A 20,940-nucleotide genomic window follows, 5' to 3' on the forward strand; every position below is an offset into this window, starting at 1 on the left:
TTAAATAATCAATGCTCGTTTTAATTTTATATGCCTAAATTTCACTGTATTGATGATGTAATGAAATAATATGTAATTCCTATTTCATGTAATGAAATTTATTATTTAAAAGAGTTGGCATGGATATGTGAAGAAAACGTGCAGATGAACTTTCATATGTGTTACCAAGTTCTCTTTAACTGCCAAACTCATCATTTGAATATGTATGGCGTCAAGTAGCTAAGACATCACAAAGCATCTGGTATTTGAAACGTGTTGAAAATAGGTTAGTGAAGGCACCCTGTGAACTAGAGAATAAGACATAAATTTAAGGCCTTGTTACTCATTAAGGATCAGCTATGGCAGATGCTTCAGAGATATCAAGAAGGTTATAGCAAATTCAAAACCCTTGGGATTTTTCAGATTTGGTAATTTTTGACCTGAAGTAAACAGTTTTTGCTGGGGCTTTGGAGGAATGGTCCTTTCATACACCGTTGGTGGGTGTGTAAATTTTGGAGAGTACTTTCACAGGATCTAATAAGTTTGAAAACACATCTACCTTACACCCATCCATTCCAATTTTCACTATACATCCTACAGCAGGGGTCAGCAAACTTTTCTCTAAAGGGTCAGATCGTAAATATTTGAGACTTTGTGGGCCAAGAGGCAAAATTTAGGATATTATGTAAGTATTTAAATAATAAGAGAGAACAAATTTCCATAAATTTTGAGTTGATGAAAGTCAAAATATAAGAGTACTCTTTTTTGTAATATAGTTTTGCTAATGAGAAGAATGGTATTCTTTTTCTTGGGATAACATTTCACCTCATTGGGGTTCCAACTCAGTGTTCCCTATCATCAAATTGATAGTAAATGTTTATGTGTAAAAATTATTCTTAGCTTGTAGAGAATACAAAAACAGACAGTAGGTGGACTTTGACCTGTGGGCTATAATTTGCTGACCCCTGCCCTAGAGAAATTTTTGCACATGGAAATATACAACTAGAGGTCTATATATGCTCATGTGCAAAGTTCTGTACAATGTAATTCTTGGTGGGAATACCAGGAAGTGTAATGGTGTATATATAGTGTGATGCCATTTATGTAAATTAAGAAAACATAATAATGCTAAAGATTGTTCCCAGATATAAAAGGGTCTGTAGAGGTATAACAAAGGGACATGATGCATTATAAACTCCTGAAAGTGGATTTAGGTGGTCTGGACGTTGTTGGGGGGGCCAGTGGGACTAGTGTGAGGGTCATGGTTAAAATAGACTTTAGCTATGTTGTAAAGTTTTTTATTTTTTGAATAACAACGTTACTGAGATAATTTATATACCATAAGTTCACTTTTTTTAAAGAGTGGAGATTGGTGATTTTTAGTATTTTCACAGAGTTAATGCAACCATCATCACTATCTAATTTCATAACATTGTCATTACCCCAGTAAGAAACTCTCTACCCATTAGCTTTCACTCCCCATTTATTCCTCCCATTCTTCCCCTTGTAACCACAAATCTACTTTCTGTCTCTACATATTAGCCTATTCTGGATATTTCATATACATGGAATCATACAACATAAGGTCTTTTGTGACTGGCTTCTTTCACTTAGTAATATTTTCAAGGTTCATTCATGTTGTGGCATGTATCAGTACTTTATTCCTTTTTTATGGCTGAATAATAATATTTCATTGTATAAATATACTATATTTTATCTGTTTATCTGTTGAGGGGCATTTGTGTTGTTTCTACTTTTTGGCTCTTATGAATAATACACCTACAAACATTTGTATATAGGTTTTTGTGTGAACTCAAGTGTGGAGTTGCCTGGTCATATAGTAACTCTATTTTTAATGTTTTTAGGAACTGCCAAACTTTTTTTCCAAAGGGATTATTACATTGTTTTGCTGTTCCACTACCAGCGAATGAGGATTCCTATTTCTCCACACCCTTACTAATACTTGTTGTTGTTTGTCCTTTTGATTTTAATTATCTTCGTGGTAGTTAATTGGTATCTCCTGGTTTTGATTCATGTTTCCATAGTGACTAATGACATTGAACATTTTTTATCGTGTGCTTATTGGCCATTTGTATATCTTTTTTGGAGAAATATCTGTTCAAATCTTTTGCCTATTTTTAAATTGAGTTGTCTTTTTATTGTTGAGTTGTAAATATTCCTTATGTATTCTGGAGGATTTTATTTGTTTAAAAGTATATATGACAGAATCACAGTATTCGTATTTTTAAAATTCTGGGTGATGGAAAAATCACTTATTATTTATTGTTTCCTCACTTAAATTGTGCTGGAAAAAAATCAAGAGAAAATACTTAATTTCTCTCCATAAGAAAAGAATGCAAGTATCAGTTTCAGTCCAGAGTTTCTTTTTGTTTCAATGGATACATGAACAGAAACTAGATTTAGAGGGTTTAAGGAATGAGTAGGCAATGAAAAAAAAAATGTAGCATTCTCTAGGCTGCTCTTTTGAGATATTTGCTGATGAAGATGAGAAATGGAGTTTTACTGATGGTTGGAGGAGAGGTGGTGGTGAGAAAGAGTGTTTTTTCTTGAAGAATAAGTAGAGAATCAACCTTACTTTTTTGGAGAGAGGAGGGAAGCAAGGCAGAGTGGAATTGTGAGCTAATAGATAAGCTAAATCAAGTGAAGCATCATATTGCTGTTCCAGCAATATGTAGTTTTGAAGTTCTTTATCCTTTTTGGATTTCATTTTTCCTATATGTGAATGAGATGATATAGTTAAATAATCTCTAAGCAGTTTTAGCTCTGAAGTTCTAAATTTTAATCAACTAGATCTGGTTCTATCCTTTTCCCTTGATGGCTTTTTCTTTCTAAAATGTTCATTATTATGCTGTAGAATTCTAGTTATAATAATTCTTTCTTCAATTTTTGTATGTTCCAATGTATTTCTGTATACAGATTAACTTTTTACATGAAAGTAATGCTTGATTTTTTTTGTTCCTTTAAGAAAAGAACAAATCTTTAGGATGCTGATTACATTATTATACCGAGTGTCTTATAATGGCAACAGCATAAAAATGATTTATTTTACATCACAGTTATTGTGTGTTCTCATTGTCATTTACAGTTTGTGCTTTTTATAGTTTTTGCCTTTCTACCATTGCCAGTCCTAACTTAGCATACTAATTTTTATTAAAAACTTATTAGAAGTAAGTTGTTGTATGTTTCTAAATCTACTATGGTTTCATCTATTTGAGATGTTAATTCAAGAACATTTGTTGTAAAGTGTTAAAATATAGATGATGTATTTATTTTTATTGTTTTCTAATTGGATTTTTTAAAAGGTAGCACTACATGTTTAACTTTCTATTTAATGTAATGTGTAAGTCATTCAAGTAGCCATTTCTTTCAGCTAAAATTTATGTTAGTAGTTACTGCTTCATACATTCTTACTGCTTCAGACTATTAGTTTGCAGTGTCCAGTACTTTTATTCTGTTTCTGATTATATGAACTATCCTTGGTGAAAGCCCCTCAATTCATACTCTACTGGTTTTTCTTTTTCTAGATGAAGTATTTGTAATTTTGGTCAAGTGTTGTTGACAAGTTTTTAGGTTACACAGGTATTGTAAATCTATGTATCTGATTGGTGTAATTTGAGAGAGAGTTGAAAATTAGTTAATTTGAAATAATTATTTTTGATGTGGTAGATAGGCCCTCTTTCATTACAATTTTTACTTGCTTGAATATTCCCTTAGAAGCTTCTCTGGGCGACATGTAAATTTAGTAGAAGCTTAAAAAAATTACAGAATAATCTGCAGTTTCCCCAAAGTCCTTTGCAGTTCTGCAAACAACCAGCAGGGGATCTCCTCCCAATTTCCATCTCAGTACAGTTAATGATAATGTCTGTGATTATACTATTGGAGCATTTTATAGACTATTAGAAAGTGGCTTGAGAGGGTGCTTAGTTGAAGATAGATAATCTAAAATGATAAAATGTTATCTTTATTCACACTCTTGAAATATTTGGAGGTTGGGCATTGTTTTAATAATCATGTTTTGTATTGAGTGGTATTAATAACTGTAAATTTCAGAATCTTTTAAATAATGAGTCTGAGAGGAAATATGAAATGCTGAAATTGCGCATTTCAGAATGCCCAGAAGTTCTTTGCATGCAGTGTTGCTCAGAACAAATCTTCGAAGAGAATGAATGAATGTGGAATAACTTAATTTTTAAGGTTGATCATTAAAGTGTTAGAAATATGGTTTTTTCTTTTTCTTCTGAATTCTGTATTTCTTGCCACTTGGTTAATAGCAGGACTTATAGGAATTAGTAGGTGTATCACTTTCATTTTCCTTGATAGTAATTAGATAGGTAGGTAGGTCCTTTGAAATGCAATTTTCTCTCAAAATATATAATTCTAACTAATGTCTTCTTTCCAAAAAATTATTTTGTTCACTGAAAATTGACTTTAGAGGAAAGAAGTTAAAATTGTCAGTTGGATAAATGATAGGGGCGTGATAGCTTGTTGAAACCATTTAGAAGTAGCTTAATCCTTTCTAAGAAGTTGGTCATTTGTGTTCATTAAAAGAAAGTATTTTGCTGTGAAAATTAGTTATTGTGAAATTTTAAATATGTTTCACTGTAGAACTTGCAGTTAATTTTAATCCTAGAGATAGGAAAGTCAGTGCTTTATAAACTCAAGGAATAAAAAATAATAATGAAAGATAAATGTTGAGATTAAGCTGCTTTTGCATGTTGTTGGAAAACAGTAACTTTTTTTGTATCCCTGTGTGTTAGTGTTTCCTGTTTGAGATGTTTATCTTTTACTTTATTGGAAATAATTGGAGCAGAAATATATTCAGTTCTCTGCAATGTTTCATATAAAGTGTGATGTTATATTGATCCTTCCTATTAAGGCAAATGTAGTGTTTAGGAATTTCAGGGAATGCTTATAAAATTTTTGAGTATAATCTGCTCGTTTTAAGTATAAACATATGAAGAGTAATTTATACCATGTACCAAATTTCCTGGGGTGAAAAACCTCAGCCCTACAATTATTTTCACAAAAGAAAGGGAAAAGATGTAACATTTTAGGACATATTTGGGTATCTTTCTTTGTGTATTTAATGTTAATTGAAGGCAATTAAAGATTGTTCTTGTTGTAGTTAGTGTTCTTTTAGGCATATAATGATATTAACAGTAATTTATTAAAGTTAATATCTACAATGTATACAGTGCAGTCGGTTTATATTAATAGAAAATATGTGCATTTTCGGAGACAACAAAACACTAAATGAGAATTATGTATAGAAATAAAATGTGAACCTGAAAAAGGTTTGTCAAAAAAAAAACAGTAATCTTTCTGGGATGTGAAAGAAATACTGTATATTTAAATCTTTTAATTCTGACTTACTTAATGTCAAATTGAATAAAAGAAAATGTTGATGTTTGGGAAGTGGAAAAAGACGTTGGAACATATTTAGTGTGCAGCTGTTGTAGAGCAAATTGAAACTGATGTATTTCATCCTGTGCTTATTAAAACTTTGTCTCTGTGAACATTTGGATCTTTTCTTTTGTTTCAGATATTTGGTTTCCAGGCAAGACTGACGTCTTTGGATTGTAGGGGATCTTACTGCTTACCTGTAACGATTATTCCCTCTTTCAGCACTGCTCTTTATGGTAAACTTCTGAAACTACCTACATGCTGGTAAGTATTATGTTAAAATGTGGTTTATGGTAATTTTCATTTATTATCTTAGAAGGGGAAAAAACTAGTTGTATCTGTCTCATGCCAGTGTGTTAGTTTTATACAAAACCTTAGAAAAATATCTGAAGTTATACTGTCTTTTACTTAGACACTCAAGATCTCTTTTTAATGTCTGAAGTCATAGTATCTTTTGTGGTAGTAATAACTGTTGTTGGGGTAATAACTGTTAATCCATGTTTGAGCTATAGTAAAATGTTGCTGCTTCATACTGTGATGGGAACTGCAAGGGCAAATACTTTTTTTTTTCCTTTTTGAGAGGATACAGACAAAGATCTAAAAAAAAGTTGCAAATTAATATCAAGGCCGAAGCATTTATCACCTAAACAACAGTTTTATGTGTATTCATAGCCACTGAGAAAAATATACCCATGACAGAGATTTACAATATTTGACAAGTCTATGTGTAGTGGCTGTATGTTGGAAGAAACTGATTTTAGCCCTTATTTTCATTCGGTATTGGATTACTTTATTTATGGGCCATATTTCCTTAAATTCAAAGAGATTTGTAGAAAGAAAGCCAATAGTTACTAATCATACCTTTTTTTCTTAGTTGAAAGCAATACTTTTAATATATTAAAGAAATAATTGTTTAAATATTCTAGTGAAATATTTCTACATCTTAAAATGTAGATTATTTCAATTATTTGGAATATATTTTTGCTTTCTCATCCTAATTAGCAACCTTATTTTTACGGGATATGTTTTCCATTAGTTATTTATGAAAAGCAATATAACTTTCAGAAAATAGATATTTTTTAAAAGTACTTCATTTGCTAAAAATATGTTCCTTTAGTAATATGTACATTTAAAAATGAAATTTGTAAAGTAAATGCTCACATTTTCAAAGAAATCTACCTTTTGGTCCAGAAAATTAAAAAATACAGAAGTTGCGGTTAAATTTTGGAACCAGTTATTCTATAAAATGAAACCAGTATTAAGTGATTATTATTAATTTCTCTTGATGGATGTAATTTTATCCGTAGTCATCCATATTCCTCAAATGTTATTATCTTGTATAGAGATTCACTTTTAAAATTTTTATTTGTGTATACATAGCATGTTGCATTTGGGCCAAGTTTTATATTCTGATCTGTTAAGAAATACTGTGGGATATGTCCCAGTTGATATGTCAATATCAACTTTAATAGATATTTGTGAATACTGTTATCTCAGTTGTGTGCTGATTTACTTATCATTCATAACACTGAAATTTTATTAGAAACACAGTACAATTTGCTATAGATAATGCTTAACACTTTTTTTAAATGAAAAGCTAAAATTTCCAAAATGAATTATAGCCTTCATATGAAAAAAATGAATATTTAAATAGACAAGGCTTATTTTAAGGATGTGTAAGGCTTACTATAAATATTGTCAAATGAAATTTAAAATATGTCTCCTGATATCTAAAAGAAAAATTCCAATTAAATACTAAAAGCATGAGATCACAGACTTCTAATATTTATTTGGATATGATTTGCTTTTTTGTAGTTAAAGCCACTTCTGCTTTATTTCAGATATTTTTGCTATACTTTACAGAAGTGTATTGCTTTGAAATAGTTTCTTTAAATTGTTTTGCTTAATAAATAGGAAGTAAACTATAATTAATCTATTCTTAGTGACTCTAAATTTGAAAGTAATAAACACAAAACTCAATAAATTGAGATGTATCTTAGTTAAATGAATTGAATAAAATACCAGATAAAATACATCATATAGGGCTTGAATTAAGTCAAAATCACATGAGAACTGAGAATTTTATTTAACCCATATAGCGAGTGAGGATTATTTTGGTAAGGCACTCTGGTTATATCATTAAATGTCAACTCTGTTCCCATTCATGATCTCTCCCTTCCTCAAATTATATAAGCTGTTTCATTTGGATTTTTAAATTCACATTCCAGAGTTTCTTAAGGCACGTATATGATGCTGTGTATATATTTTATTCAGTAATGAGAAGAGCAAAGTTACCACAGGCGACAGCTTTTGAAACAGATATTTTATAGCTCATTGGAGAAAAATTTTAGTTGGTATGTTTGACTTAGCAATGAAAATCTAGATTTTAGATTTTATGTAAATTAGCAAATTAGTTTATACTTTTTGTTTAAAAATATTTCTAAATTGAGCTGTTAATTAAGTTTCAAACTAATCACGTTTACTTGAATCAGTTTTGCTAACAAAATTTTAAAAATGTGTGGTTTAAGTAAGATTGAAAATAAGTTATTTTTCTCCCATTTAAATGTTTCTACTAATATATTTTAGCCTCAATGAGCAAGCTATTACTAAACTCCAGTTTCTTAGAATTTATTTTTTTTTAAATATTTTGGTTATATTTTATCTTTCATTCTGTATTACACAGTTTTCAAACATATAAGCTTTTCAAAAAAATTTTTTTCATCACGTTAACATTTAGTGCTTTTAGTCCCTTAGAACAGGATTGAAATATGTAGGATATGCTGAGAAAGACATAGTCACCAATAACATTTAATGACAGAAATCTTGAGCAATTAATTTACCTCTTTTTTTAAATAAGAGGATATGTAAAAAAAGGCAGTGAAGAGTTGGTTAAAGGGCAGTTAAGTATCATAACCTTATTATCACTAGCAGAATTAAGCCTTGGTTTCCTGTTGATAGTTATTTTTACAATTTCTATAGTAGTAATGCTTTTAGGCTTCTAGATATATTCTTGGACTTAACATTTTTTTCAGAACAGAGAAATGATAAATATTTTAACTCTATTTCTTAAATTTTTAATTGAAATATTAATATCTTATAGAAAAGTATATATATTATGGTATTTCATAACTGAACTGAACTTTTGGTAACCAGGTGAAAGATCAAGAAACAGAGTATTGTAAGCATCCCCAAAGCTTCTCTCATTCGCCCTCCTCCAAGGTTAACCATTATCCGGATTTATGATAGCATAGGTATAGTTTTGTCTGTTCTTGGATTTAATATAAATGGAATCATACAACATATATTACTTTTTGACTGGCTTCTGTCACTCAAAACAGTGTTTATGAGATTTATTTATACTGTAGAATATAGTTTTTAGATTGTTCACTTTTGTCACTGTATGGCATTCTATTTCATGAATATTGACAATTTATACATTTTTATTTGCAATTTTCATTTAAAAATAAATACCTGAAGTTTATGTGAGTTTCTTTTTTATTCCTTTCCCATTTTCTCTCTTCCTTAAGAAGCTTCAATTGTATTAGGGTAGATTAGATGTTATTCGTTAAATATTTTTGATTTTCTGTAGTTTGATGGGCATTGTGCTATGTGTTGAGATTGGGGAAATAATAAAGTAGAATAGAATGAGGATAAGATATGTTCCCTGACCATGAAAACTTAGTCTAGTAGGGGAGAACACTGGACACATATGAAAACAGTTGTCTTTAAATTACAAAATTGAGGCTTAAGCAGAATGTCCTGTTAGTTTAAAGAAAGTAAAAAATTTCCCTGGGTCATCAAGGATGGCATCAGAGAAGTGACATTAGAATTGGGCTTGACTGGCTCAATCAGATAGATATCCAGGGGTCGAGAGGTTGGTTGGGGTGTGGAGGCTTCTGGGGGTACATAATATTGTCTGAAGGAAATCAGAGTTAGTCCATTGGATCTGTCAGTGGATACAGTGGAGGGAGAATTTGGAAAGTTACTTTGAGCCTAGACTTGTACATGAATAAGGATGTCTAAGCTTTTTAATATTAACACTTAAAAATAGTTAAACCAGTTAATCAAGTGTTCATTAGCCCCATTTCTTCCTGATCAAGCTTGTTCAACTGCAACCATAGTACAGTCTCAAGTTCACTTTCTCCTATAATTGAGGGTTCAGAGATGTGGTCTTATTCATAGAGATATGCAACATACTTTGGAATTTCAGAGAAAAATTACTTTGACTTAGCAAGTCATGGAGAACATGAAGATAACTTAAGCAGGTTATTAAAGAATGGGTAAGATTTGAAAGAGAGTACTGTATTTTCTTATACAACGTGAGGTAATTTAACAGAGTTTTCATAACAACCCTGTGAGGTAAGATAATATTCCCTCTTATAAAACTAAAACTCAGAGAGGTTCCATAACTTGTCCAAAGTCACACAGTGGCTGGACAAGGATTCTCGTGGAGGGTTATCTGATTCCAAAGTCCTTGATCCCTTTCTTATGTGAAGGAGTGAAGGCGTACATTATCTTGCATTAATCATTTTTGAGGGTTCAGTGTGCTTCTTGCCTTATAGTAAAAGTGGATTTCCATGTATTGAGAGACTAGTTATATGATAGTACAGCTGATAAATCTGAACTCTCTTAGTATCAATTAATAGTATATAGATATTATTGTGATGCTGATCTCATAAAATTGTAGATGTTAGGGTTGGGTGGAATCTTAGGCATTGCCTCAATTTCTGAGTCTATTATAGCTTTGATTTATAGTCATTTATCCACATTTTATTGAAAGGAAGTTTAGCTCCTTTGTGAGGCAGCCAGATTCATTGTTGGGCAGCTCTCAAGTTCTTTCTTTTATTGAATTAAAATCTGCTTTCATATTTCCTTTCTTTCATAATTCTTGCTTATATATGTTATGAGCCATTTTCATACTCATAGGAATATGGGAAAACACATCTTTCTTTACAAGATTGAGGGATCCCTCTAAGTACCCACTCCCTACTTAGCACAGTGCCAGATAGCTTGATTTTGACTAGTGAAGTTATTGAACAGTTCATTTGTGAGAGAAAGATGCTTCTATGGAATCCGTGTTTGAGTTCAGTGTTAATTAGGAAATATAGGATTTGGTACTAGTAGGCTCATGGTATGATGTGGTGTCTAAAGGAGAGGTGAGGCAGATAGTGATCCTTTTGTCTCCCTAAAACAGAACCTGAAGCAGCCATTTTTCTGCCCTAGCTCAGAATAACAGCATAGTAAATGCTTACAGCTTTAATGGAAGCTAGGCCCTTCAAGTCTAACAAAAATGCCGGTAACGTTTATTTATTAGCAGTAAGTAACCCACCCCGCAGGGTTCAGAATGGTGTTTGCTCAACTGCCACGTCCTTTTTAATTCCATTGTTTGAGGCCTCAAGAACATAGAGTTAGGCGTTTTTAATGCTCCTGGAAATAGATCTTTTTAATTCCCTTGTTTCCAAAGCTATGTTTGTTTTCATCTGTCTGTTTTTGTGATTAACATTCTCTTTAATAGAATGTTTTAGAACTGGTAAGACTTAAGTAGGATGTTAATTCTCTTCACTTGAGTGGCAGCAGCCTGATTTTCAGCTTTGATTCTTCTGCATCTGGAATGTCCTTTCATGAATGTTTTGAACTGAAAAGAAACCCTGACATCATCTATTACAATCTTCTCATTTCAAAGATGAAAAGACTGAGTCCCAGAGAGGTCAAATTACTTACCTAACAGCATACTGATTAATATCAGTGCCTCAATTTGATCCTCATTTTCTTGATTCAGGGCTCTTTCAACTGTACCACACTGCTTTAAAAATTATTATTTTATTGTGGTAAAATATACATGACAAAATTTACCATTTTAACCATTTTGAAATGTACAATTCAGTGGCATTCATTACTTCACATTTTTGTGCTACTTTCACCACTACTCATCTCCATAAATTTTATATTCTGTACACATTAAAGTAATAACTCCCCATTACTCCCTACCTTCAGCCTCCGGTAGCTACTGTTTTACTTTCTGTCTCTATGAATTTCACTATTCTAGGTACCTCATGTACGTGGAATCATACAGTATTGTCCTTTTGTGTCGGGCTTATTTCACTTAGCCTAAAGTTTTCAAGATTCATCCATGCTGTAGCATATATCAGAATTCCTCCTTTCTCCTTCCCTCCCTCCTGCCCACCCCTCTCTCCCTCTCTCCTTCCCTTCTTCCCTTTCTTCTTTCCTTCCCTTCTTACTTCATTCCTTTTTAAGGTTGAATAACATTCCATTGTATGGATATACCACATTTTGTTTATCCATTCATCCATCAGCAGACATTTGGGTTGTTTCCACTTTTTTAGCTATTGTGACTAATGCTGCTGTGAACATGGGTGTACAAATATCTATCTGAGTCCCTGCGTTAGTTCTTTTGGGTATATACCTAGAAGTGAAATTGCTGAATCATATGGTAATTCTATATTTAGTTTTTTGAGAAACTGTCATTCTGTTTTCCACAGTGGCTATACCATTTTACATTCTCACCAACGGTGCATAAGGGTTCTAATTTCTCTACATCTTTACTAACATTTGTTATTTTTGTTTTTTTGATAATAGCCATCCTAACGAATATGGAATGGTATCTCATTGTGGTTTTGATTTGCATTTCTCTAATGATTAGTGATGTTGAGCATCTTTTCAAGTACTTATTGGCCATTTGTATGTCTTCTTTGGAGAAATATATATTCGAGTCCTTTGCCCATCTTTAAATCGGATTGTTTTTGTTAAGTTGTGGGTGTTCCTTATATATTCTGTATATTAATTTTTTATTATGTTTATAATTTGCAAGTTGTTTCTCCAGTTCTGTGGGACCACATTGCTTTTTAATGTTAAGTCTCTCTATCTTAATCTAACTCCAAAGCCAGGATCTGAGTTTACTTCTTTTATATTTTTTGCTTTTTGTTTGAAATAGTTTATCCTTTAGATTTGGCACAGTTTTTCTTAAAAATTGGTATAGCTTGAGCATGAAGAAAGTGGTCAAGTGCATGTTTAGAATAGTTCTTCTTAATTTGGGGAGGAGGAGAAAGATAAATTTGTTAGAATTCTTTGGATTGCTTATAAGTTTATTTTCACAGTTGTTTTTGTTCTACTGTTTACAGGGATGGCTGACTTGTAACAGATTGTTTTTCTGCAGAAAGATTTTATGACTTTCTACAGTATAGGGAGATCTTTTACTGCTTAATTTTCTTCTCATTTTAAACATGTTTTAAAGATATATATCTGTTAAGCTCTTCAAAAGTTAGATATAGTCCTTGACAGTCTTCACATTATAGAGAAGTTCAATAGTACTAAACAGGATCAAAATTAAAGCAAAGGAGCAACCAATTAAATAAAATGACCATTCATCTGGTTGCTTTCTTTTATTCAGGATGGGCTTTAGGAGGACACAGAAGGTTTTAGAAATGTTAGAAAGATTGAGATCTTAGTACCTATTTTTAACATGAATTTGTAAACACCTGATAGTTCCCATACATCTTGGCTGACATATATATATATATGTTTTGAAATCTATATACATATTGGCTTCATCATCTTTTTGTTATTAGCAATAGTGCTTATTAATTATTGGAAAACAGGAGTTTTAAAAAAAAGCAGTAATAGTAAAGAAATCCAGAAGTATTTTTGTGAGCATTATTCATTAAAAATATACTGTCATAGGCCTAGTGCTCATTGATATTCAATTTGAGATCTAAGAGAATACTGAAATATAGCTCTGGGGTATTATTAAGTGGTAAATCAGTTCAGCCAAGGGACTTATTCTGATTACAAGATTATTTTTCTAATGATGAATGTTAACATTAATTTTAACAATCTAATGAAAGAAAATATATTTTAACAAATCCAAGCAGATTTGAACAATGTCTATGGTCACATAGCTAGGCATTTCAGGGTAGACTGGGATTCATATGTTAGTCTCTGAAAAATCTAGCATTTTTTGCTTTTTAGCTCTGTCAGATCCTCTTGAAACTGACATACACTGCTGGTGCAGATTTCTACTTCAAAGGTAGATAAATCAAAGTATGATTCGTTCATCAAACTGTGTGCATGATTTCTGAAATTGTCACCTTATTTCAGTCAAATGGCTCTATAGTTCTTAAAAATTTATAGATCTTTTAAAGAAGCTCAGGGCAGTTGAGAGAGAAATACAGCAATCTTCATTTGTCTTTGGCTCAATTCATATCTGTTTCATGCCTGAATTTGAATTTCCTTAAAAAATGCTCTTTTTTGCCCACCTGAAGTTTTAGATTGGACACATAAGAATGTGCTGTCTTGGGAGACCCTAAGGGTGGGATATTAAGTCCAAATTTTACTGCCTTAAAACAAAATATGCATGCTTTATTTTATCTCATTAGCCTACACGATAGAGGTGGTTAAGCATGATCAAATTGAAAATATCCCATCTTGATCAATATTTCTCCATTACATCATATAGTAAATTTGATTTGGGAAGTTCGTAGTGCAAACTGTTCTCATACCAGCTTTTTCTTTTGATTTGGATAAGTTATTGAAGTATTTTTTTTAACCTTTTGTATTGTAACAACTCCCTTTGTAGCAAATTGGTGCAATTTAAACCAAACTTATTAAAGCAAGTGGTTAGGACTTGCTAGTACCATCTACTAAGATGTGATATTTTTGTTTGAGTTGTAATCTCAGGTCAGGCATACAGCAGTGGACCACTTGCCAGATGGCTCTGTGCATGACGTAACTTAGTCTTCCATCTTATGGGATTCTGTGTTGTGTGACTTGGGGCACAGTTGCCTTGTCTTGTTAATGAAACCATCTTTCCATTATTAGGCTTTTCCTTGCCTATTTCTTAGAACCTTTTTTCGTTTTGCTCGTACTTTCTGTTTTTGTCTTCTAACTTTTTCATGCTTAATTTTTCTTTTGTATCCTTATCAGGAATTGATTAAAGCAGGTAAGGATGACCACAGTAGACAGGGTGCATGTTTTCTTTAATTTTGTGAATGATGTCCCCCAGTGAGTTTCAGTTTTTTTTTTTTTTAAACTCCAGTGAGTTTTTCAACTATGTTTGTCTGCCTTTTCACACACTTGAGAATGTTCTTTGTTCATTCATTCAGACCTATTCCACAGATATGTGATGAATGCCCACTCGATGACAAACACTCTGCAGGCCTCTGGCTAAAGATACACCAGTACACGAAACAGGCAAGATACCTGCCTTCATGGCAGTAGAAAACATACCCTCTATTAGTTAAGGGAATTTTTTTTTTTTTTTTAAGATTTTATTTATTTATTTTTTCCCCCCAAAGCCCCAGTAGATTGTTGTACATCATAGCTGCACATCCTTCTAGTTGCTGTGTGTGGGACGCAGCCTCAGCATGGCCGGAGAAGCGGTGCGTCCGTGCGCGCCGGGATCCGAACCCAGGCTGCCAGCAGCGGAGCGCGCGCACTTAACTGCTAAGCCACGGGGCTGGCCCAGTTAAGGGAATTTTAAGGAGAGAAAAATTGCTTTAAGAGGCTGTGTATAGTGTTTTTTAAAATCTAATTATAAAATTGTTCTTTTTGCTGTTTTGGTCCTTGGAAGGAGATGTTTACATAGTTTTTGATTGCGTAATATTTTTGAATTATTCAGTATTTTTCCATTTAATTTTTCTTAATGATTCATATTTGAACTGAAAACCGTTTCATTAGTAGTAGAGCAAATAGTGGTAGGAACTGAAATATAAGTTCCTACTGATTAATGAAAACTCATTGAATAAATCAATTAAATATATTATTGTTTATTTTCCAGCTTTTTGAAAACATTCTCTGGTTATTGTTGAATGATTTTGTAGAGTGTACTTGATAATCTGGACTTAATGTAAGCTTTTCTAAAAATTCAATTTCTCAACAGTTACTTTAACGTATATTAAAATCTCCAGTATTTACAGAGGTTAACTTTCTATATTCATTGAGAAATACTTATATTTCTAACTTGCATATAATTTATATTTTAAAAACCCATGAACAGAATTATTTTTCAATTTGGTTAAGTGACATATGAGAAATTTGTGGGGAGAGTTTTAATAATACAGAATTAATATTAATAATAATAGCATATGTGTGCCGGGAGTAGTGCTAAGAATCTTATGTGCATTATCTCGTTTAATCTTCATAGCAACCTTATGAGAGAGATACTTTTATACCCATTTTATACATATCTTTGTCTTAACTTATTAGTGCTTATACATATAATAAGTAGTGGAGTTGGAATTCAATTTTAGATCTATCTGAATCAAGACCCAAGATTAGCAGTCCCTTCCACCATTGATGAGAGAGTGTTATCGCAAGTTGGTGTTAAGTTTGCATCCTTAGACGTTCTTCCATATGAAAAGCTTTGCTAATTTGTATTTTTATTTTTATAAACAGCTTTATTGAGAGATACTTCATTTAGCATAAAATTTGCCCATTTCAAGTATACAAGTCAGTAGTAACTTTACTGAGTGGTGTGACTGTTAACTGTAAATCAGTTTTAGAACATTTTCATCCCCTCAGTTAAGATCCCTCATACCCATTTATAGTTAATCTCCATCTCTAGCCCCTGGGAACCACTGATCGACTTTGTTTCTCCATAAATTTATCTTTTATGGCATATAAGTGGCGTCATACAATATGTGGTATCCTGCGTTTGGCTTCTTTCACTTAGCACGATGTTTTTGAGGTTCATCCTTACGTAGCATGTTTCATTAGCTAACTTGTTTTTTTATTCTGCATCTCTATGTGGCTTTCCTTAATGGAGTAAATATATTCAGGCTTACAAATAACTATCCCTACTCTTACCCAGAGATGTTTAAATTCCAGAGTTGGATGAAGGGTTTCCAAACCTTGTCCGATTTGCTGCTGTAACTGTCACTTGGGATGTTCTAAGAATATCCTTTTGTATCATTAGCCCCTTCTTCAACCTCAAGTAGACATAAGCTTTTGCCATAATTTTTGAGAAATTATAGGGGTGGGAATGGTGTGAGAGCTCCTTCTTGGTCTGTGATTATCAGTATTAAAACTCATTTAAACATATCATTTAATTCTCTCAGACTTGTCTGCCTTTCTCAGGAAGATGTGTAGTGGGTACTGGTCTTTTTTTTTAAATTTAAATCTTTGGTAAATTAACTCACTTTGAAAATGCCTAGTCTTGTCGTTATAGGACTTTATTGTTTTTGCATCTTGACTAGTTTTATTTTTCATATTTGCATTTATGCTGCAGGATCTTGCATATAGTTGGTTTTCAACAAATGTTAATTAAAATGAACCGAACTAGAGTTTAATTAATTCTATAAACATTATTAGATCAGCCAACTTAAATTTTGAAGATGTTAGAAAAAGAACAGATATATTCAATCGTATTAATGTTTAAGGAAGAAAAGGTAGCTAAAGTACTCAAACTCAGTTTTCTTTTTTGTTAATCTAATTTTTTAATAAATGAAGCTTTAATATTCTAAAGCAAATATTCTTTTATATTCTAGCATCTGAAGAGAAATATAAGTTAAATGTACCATTCTTGAATATCTTCAATTTTAATGCATTCTAATAAATGCAAATATTCAGATATATGAGTGCCCTTAGGGTTTTTTCTAGATGTTTGTTTCTGTAGTCTTACAATGTTCTTTCTTGTTACTATTTTTTTGGGAGGAATCGTATTTGAAGGTGTATACTTAATTTTTCATACTTAATTTATTTCTCAAGGTATCCTTATTTTATTCTCTTAAAATCCTGTGAGTAATTTTAAAACTTGCAAAAGTACTTAATGGACTGGCTACCCCTGAAAATAGTATATAGCTATAGCAAGCTTTCATAGTACTTTAGAGTTGTGTAGAATGTGGTTTATCAAGTTTTCTATAATGGTTTATTATATGAATTATACCAGTGTTTTCAGTAACACTGTCTTCATTTTAAAATTAGAGTATAATTTCAATATAGCAAAGTCAACAATTTTATGTTTACAATTCAATGATTTTTGACAGATATATACAGTCATGTAGCCACCATCAAAATCAAGATATAGAGAGCCAGCCCTGATGGCCTAGTGGTTAAAGTTCAGCGCTCACTGCTTCAGCAGCCTGGGTTCGCTTCCAGGTCTCGGAACCACACTACTCTTCTCTCAGTTGCCATGTTGTGGCGGCAGCTCACGTAGAAGAACCAGAATGAATTACAACTAGGATATACAACCATGTACTGGGGATTGGGGAGAGGAAGAGAAAAAAGGAAGATTGGCAACAGATGTTAGCTCAGGGCTAATTTTTCCCTGCAAAAAAAAAAAAAATCAAAATATAGAACATTTCTGTCACCCCCAAAATTTCTCTCTTGTCCCATTGCAGTCAGTCCGTTTCTGTCCTCCTGGAGTGTGTCAGCTTTTGGCGAGGGCAGTTGGCGCATGGTAAAGGGTAATGCCTATCTCAGTTCTCCAGTTGTAGGGTGACCAGGGGATGACTGGTTGGCAGCTTGATAGCTCGCAACCTACTCTTCCTTGCGGTAGTGCTCCATCCTTCACCCAAACCCATCAGGCAACTGGTTCTCTTCACTAGGGCTTCTGGGATTTCTCTAGCCACAGGGCTGCCAGAGACTGAGGCATGTAGTATTTTCAGTTGCATAATAAGGGGTTTTGTAACTAGATTTTATATACACGTATTCACATATTTTCATTTTATTGTATTGAACGTCTTTTGCTTAGGTAATTTTTTAAAAAGATAGTTTAAAAAGAGTAATAAAAATAGGGAAATAGAAATGTAATTTTAACGTGAGATATCATAGAACTCTAATGTATTTTGTGACAACAAGTATTAGAAGTCTAACTCTTAAGTTAAAATTTTTAAAAAACTTATTTTTTTATTGTTCTTTGTATTTTATTTAATTTGATTAAATTATTTACAACCTGTATCAAGGGGAAAATTTTACCTAAATTGCATTTGAAGACTGAAATACCAGTTCATATCAGAAAGAATAATTTTAATATAAATCCATATATATCTATTTATATTTATATTTCTTTTTGGGAGTTGGGAAATACAGAATAGAAATGAATCTAGGCTTTATTTTGATTAAGGATATTTTCCTCCAAAGTATGTCATTGATTTTTCTGTGAATTTGTCCTGATTAAATGATTTTTAATAACACACATATTTTAAAATTTTAAAGAAATAATACTTCATAAGTAATCTTTATATGACTAATAGTCCAGAATCTTAAATATAATAATTGACATAATTGGTTCTGAACATGTTTTCATCAGATGTTCTATTTGTCTCTTTCTTGGTACTAACTTTTAAAGTCTCTGCTTTTACTGGTTTGGGGTTTAGTTTGGTTACTTTCAACACTTTGCCACATTGTAGGTAAAAATATTCAATTATGAAGTTATAAATATTGTTGATGATTGTATTACTAATGCTTTTGTATTTTGCTAATAAAGTACATTTATTTAAAATATTAATGCATTATTGTTTGAAAAAAATTCCCTGGAAAGACTGACCGATTTTTGTATATGTTAAGAGTCCTACCAATTTTTGTTTTTCCTCATGTTGTGCTTCTGATTTTATAATATGTTTAAATAAATGGCTGGTTGAAAAATACCTACTTTTATAGGTGTCGTCTCCCCCACCCCCCATGAGGAATATTGGCCCTGAGCTAACATCTGTTGCCAATCTTCCTCTTTTTTTTTTTTTTTTTGCTTGAGGAAGATTGTCACTGAGCTAACAGCTGTGCCAATCCTCCTCTGTTTTCTATGTGGGATGCCATCACAGCATGGCTTGATGAGTGGTGTGTAGGTCCACGCCTGCGATCCAAACCCATGAACCTTGGGCCGCCAAAGCAGAGCACACAAGCTTAACCATTACGCCACTGGGGTGACCCCCAAGAGAGTATCGTTTTTTAAAGAGTGTGTATGTGTATGGAATTAAAAAGATATGAAAAACACAATTATAGCATCTATCTTAACATCAGTTAGATTTTTCCCTTTGATTTTTTAAGCAAGGGCATGAAGAGCATGTGACACATGTTAACAACCAGAGAGAGTGTTGGTCCAATGAGAACAGAAGGTTTTCTTTGATTGTGCTTTTGGAAAATTTGATGTTTTCCACATGCAATTTTATGATCAGTTGGGTGTGAAGTTGTATAGGCAAATATGATCCATCTATTTCCCTTGTTAAAAGTTTTAAACTTAGTAAAATAGTTTGTTTAGTGGTACCCAGTCAACATTCATCATTCATTCTTAGATTATTGCCTTTACACTTGATTTTTGAATATTGGAGAATGTTATTACAAGACCTAAGTCTCTTTCTGTAGGAAGAATTATACTTGTTTTTTTTTAGTATTTGGTTTTGTGTATGTACGACAGTGGGAGAACAGTATCCTGTGATAACATTTTATTCTAGTGACAGAATCTTTTAAATACATCTGTGTTTCTTTATTTTTGGGGAACTGAAACTTGAGAGTATATTCAAAAAACCTTCTAAGTTATTAGTATATTTGTTAAAAGGGAAATGTCTTTGTTAGAAATCACTAAATTGAGCCTAAGTTGTTTTTTTTATCATTGCCTCTAGATTTCTTAACTGTATTTGATGATTTAATCTCTTTTTAATATATTAACTTGAAATTTAGGAACAAATAATCATTGGAGATCTCCATATTCAAAAGATCATACAGTGCATATTTAGCGGCAGAAGAAAATCTCTAAGAGAAGCATCTCTTAGAAATCTCTAAGAAAGCACATACTCTTGTCTAGCATTTTGTACTTAACTAATTCCACTACATACAGGGATTTATTTGAACCTCACAACCAACCTTTGGAATAAACAAGTTGGGTATTATCATCTCCATTTTATGAATGTGGAAGTGGAGGATTAGGGAAGATGGTGGTGGATCTAGAGAGATGTAGTCACTTGTTCTAGACATCTTTTAATTAGTTGGTGATGGAGCATGTTGGTAACTATTAGTAAGTGCTTGATAATAACTTTGCCTGTATTCTTCATTACAATTTATAACTTCAAAAAATAGTATGTTTTACAAAGCATAGTAATCAAAACAGCGTGGTACTGGTACAAAAACAGACACACAGATCAATGGAACAGAATTGAAAGCCCAGAAATAAAACCACACATATACGGACAGCTAATTTTTGACAAAGGTGCTAAGAACATGCAATGGAGAAAGGAAAGTCTCTTCAATAAATGGTGTTGGGAAAACTGGACAGCCACATGCAAAAGAATGAAAGTGGACCATGTGCTATCGCCCTTCACAAAAATTAACTCAAAATGGATCAAAGACCTGAAGGTGAGACCTGAAACTATAAAACTCATAGAAGAAAATATAGGCAACACACTATTTGACATTGGTTTTAAAGGAATCTTTTCGGATGACATGCCTACCCAGACTAGGGAAGCTAAAGAAAAAATAAACAAGTGGGACTTTATCAGATTAAAGAGCTTTCATAAGACAAATGAAACTAGAATCAAGATGAACAGACAACCAACCAGCTGGGAGAGAATACTTGCAAAGCATACATCTGAC

At 32.3% G+C, this 20,940-nt stretch overlaps 1 protein-coding gene across 10 annotated transcripts in view; it reads left to right on the top strand.

The window, feature by feature from the left end:
• VPS13B (vacuolar protein sorting 13 homolog B) overlaps positions 1-20,940 on the top strand; it is a 739,916-nt gene that overhangs the window by 108,027 nt on the left and 610,949 nt on the right. For all 10 annotated transcript variants that reach the window (XM_058564706.1, XM_058564703.1, XM_058564701.1 and 7 more), the window contains one exon: positions 5,543-5,667. In XM_058564706.1, the coding sequence (XP_058420689.1) occupies positions 5,543-5,667 (125 nt within the window). The remainder of the gene's footprint in view (positions 1-5,542; positions 5,668-20,940) is intronic.

The sequence above is a fragment of the Diceros bicornis genome, chromosome 21, assembly GCF_020826845.1.
Source record: "Diceros bicornis minor isolate mBicDic1 chromosome 21, mDicBic1.mat.cur, whole genome shotgun sequence".
Lineage (NCBI taxonomy): Eukaryota > Metazoa > Chordata > Mammalia > Perissodactyla > Rhinocerotidae > Diceros > Diceros bicornis.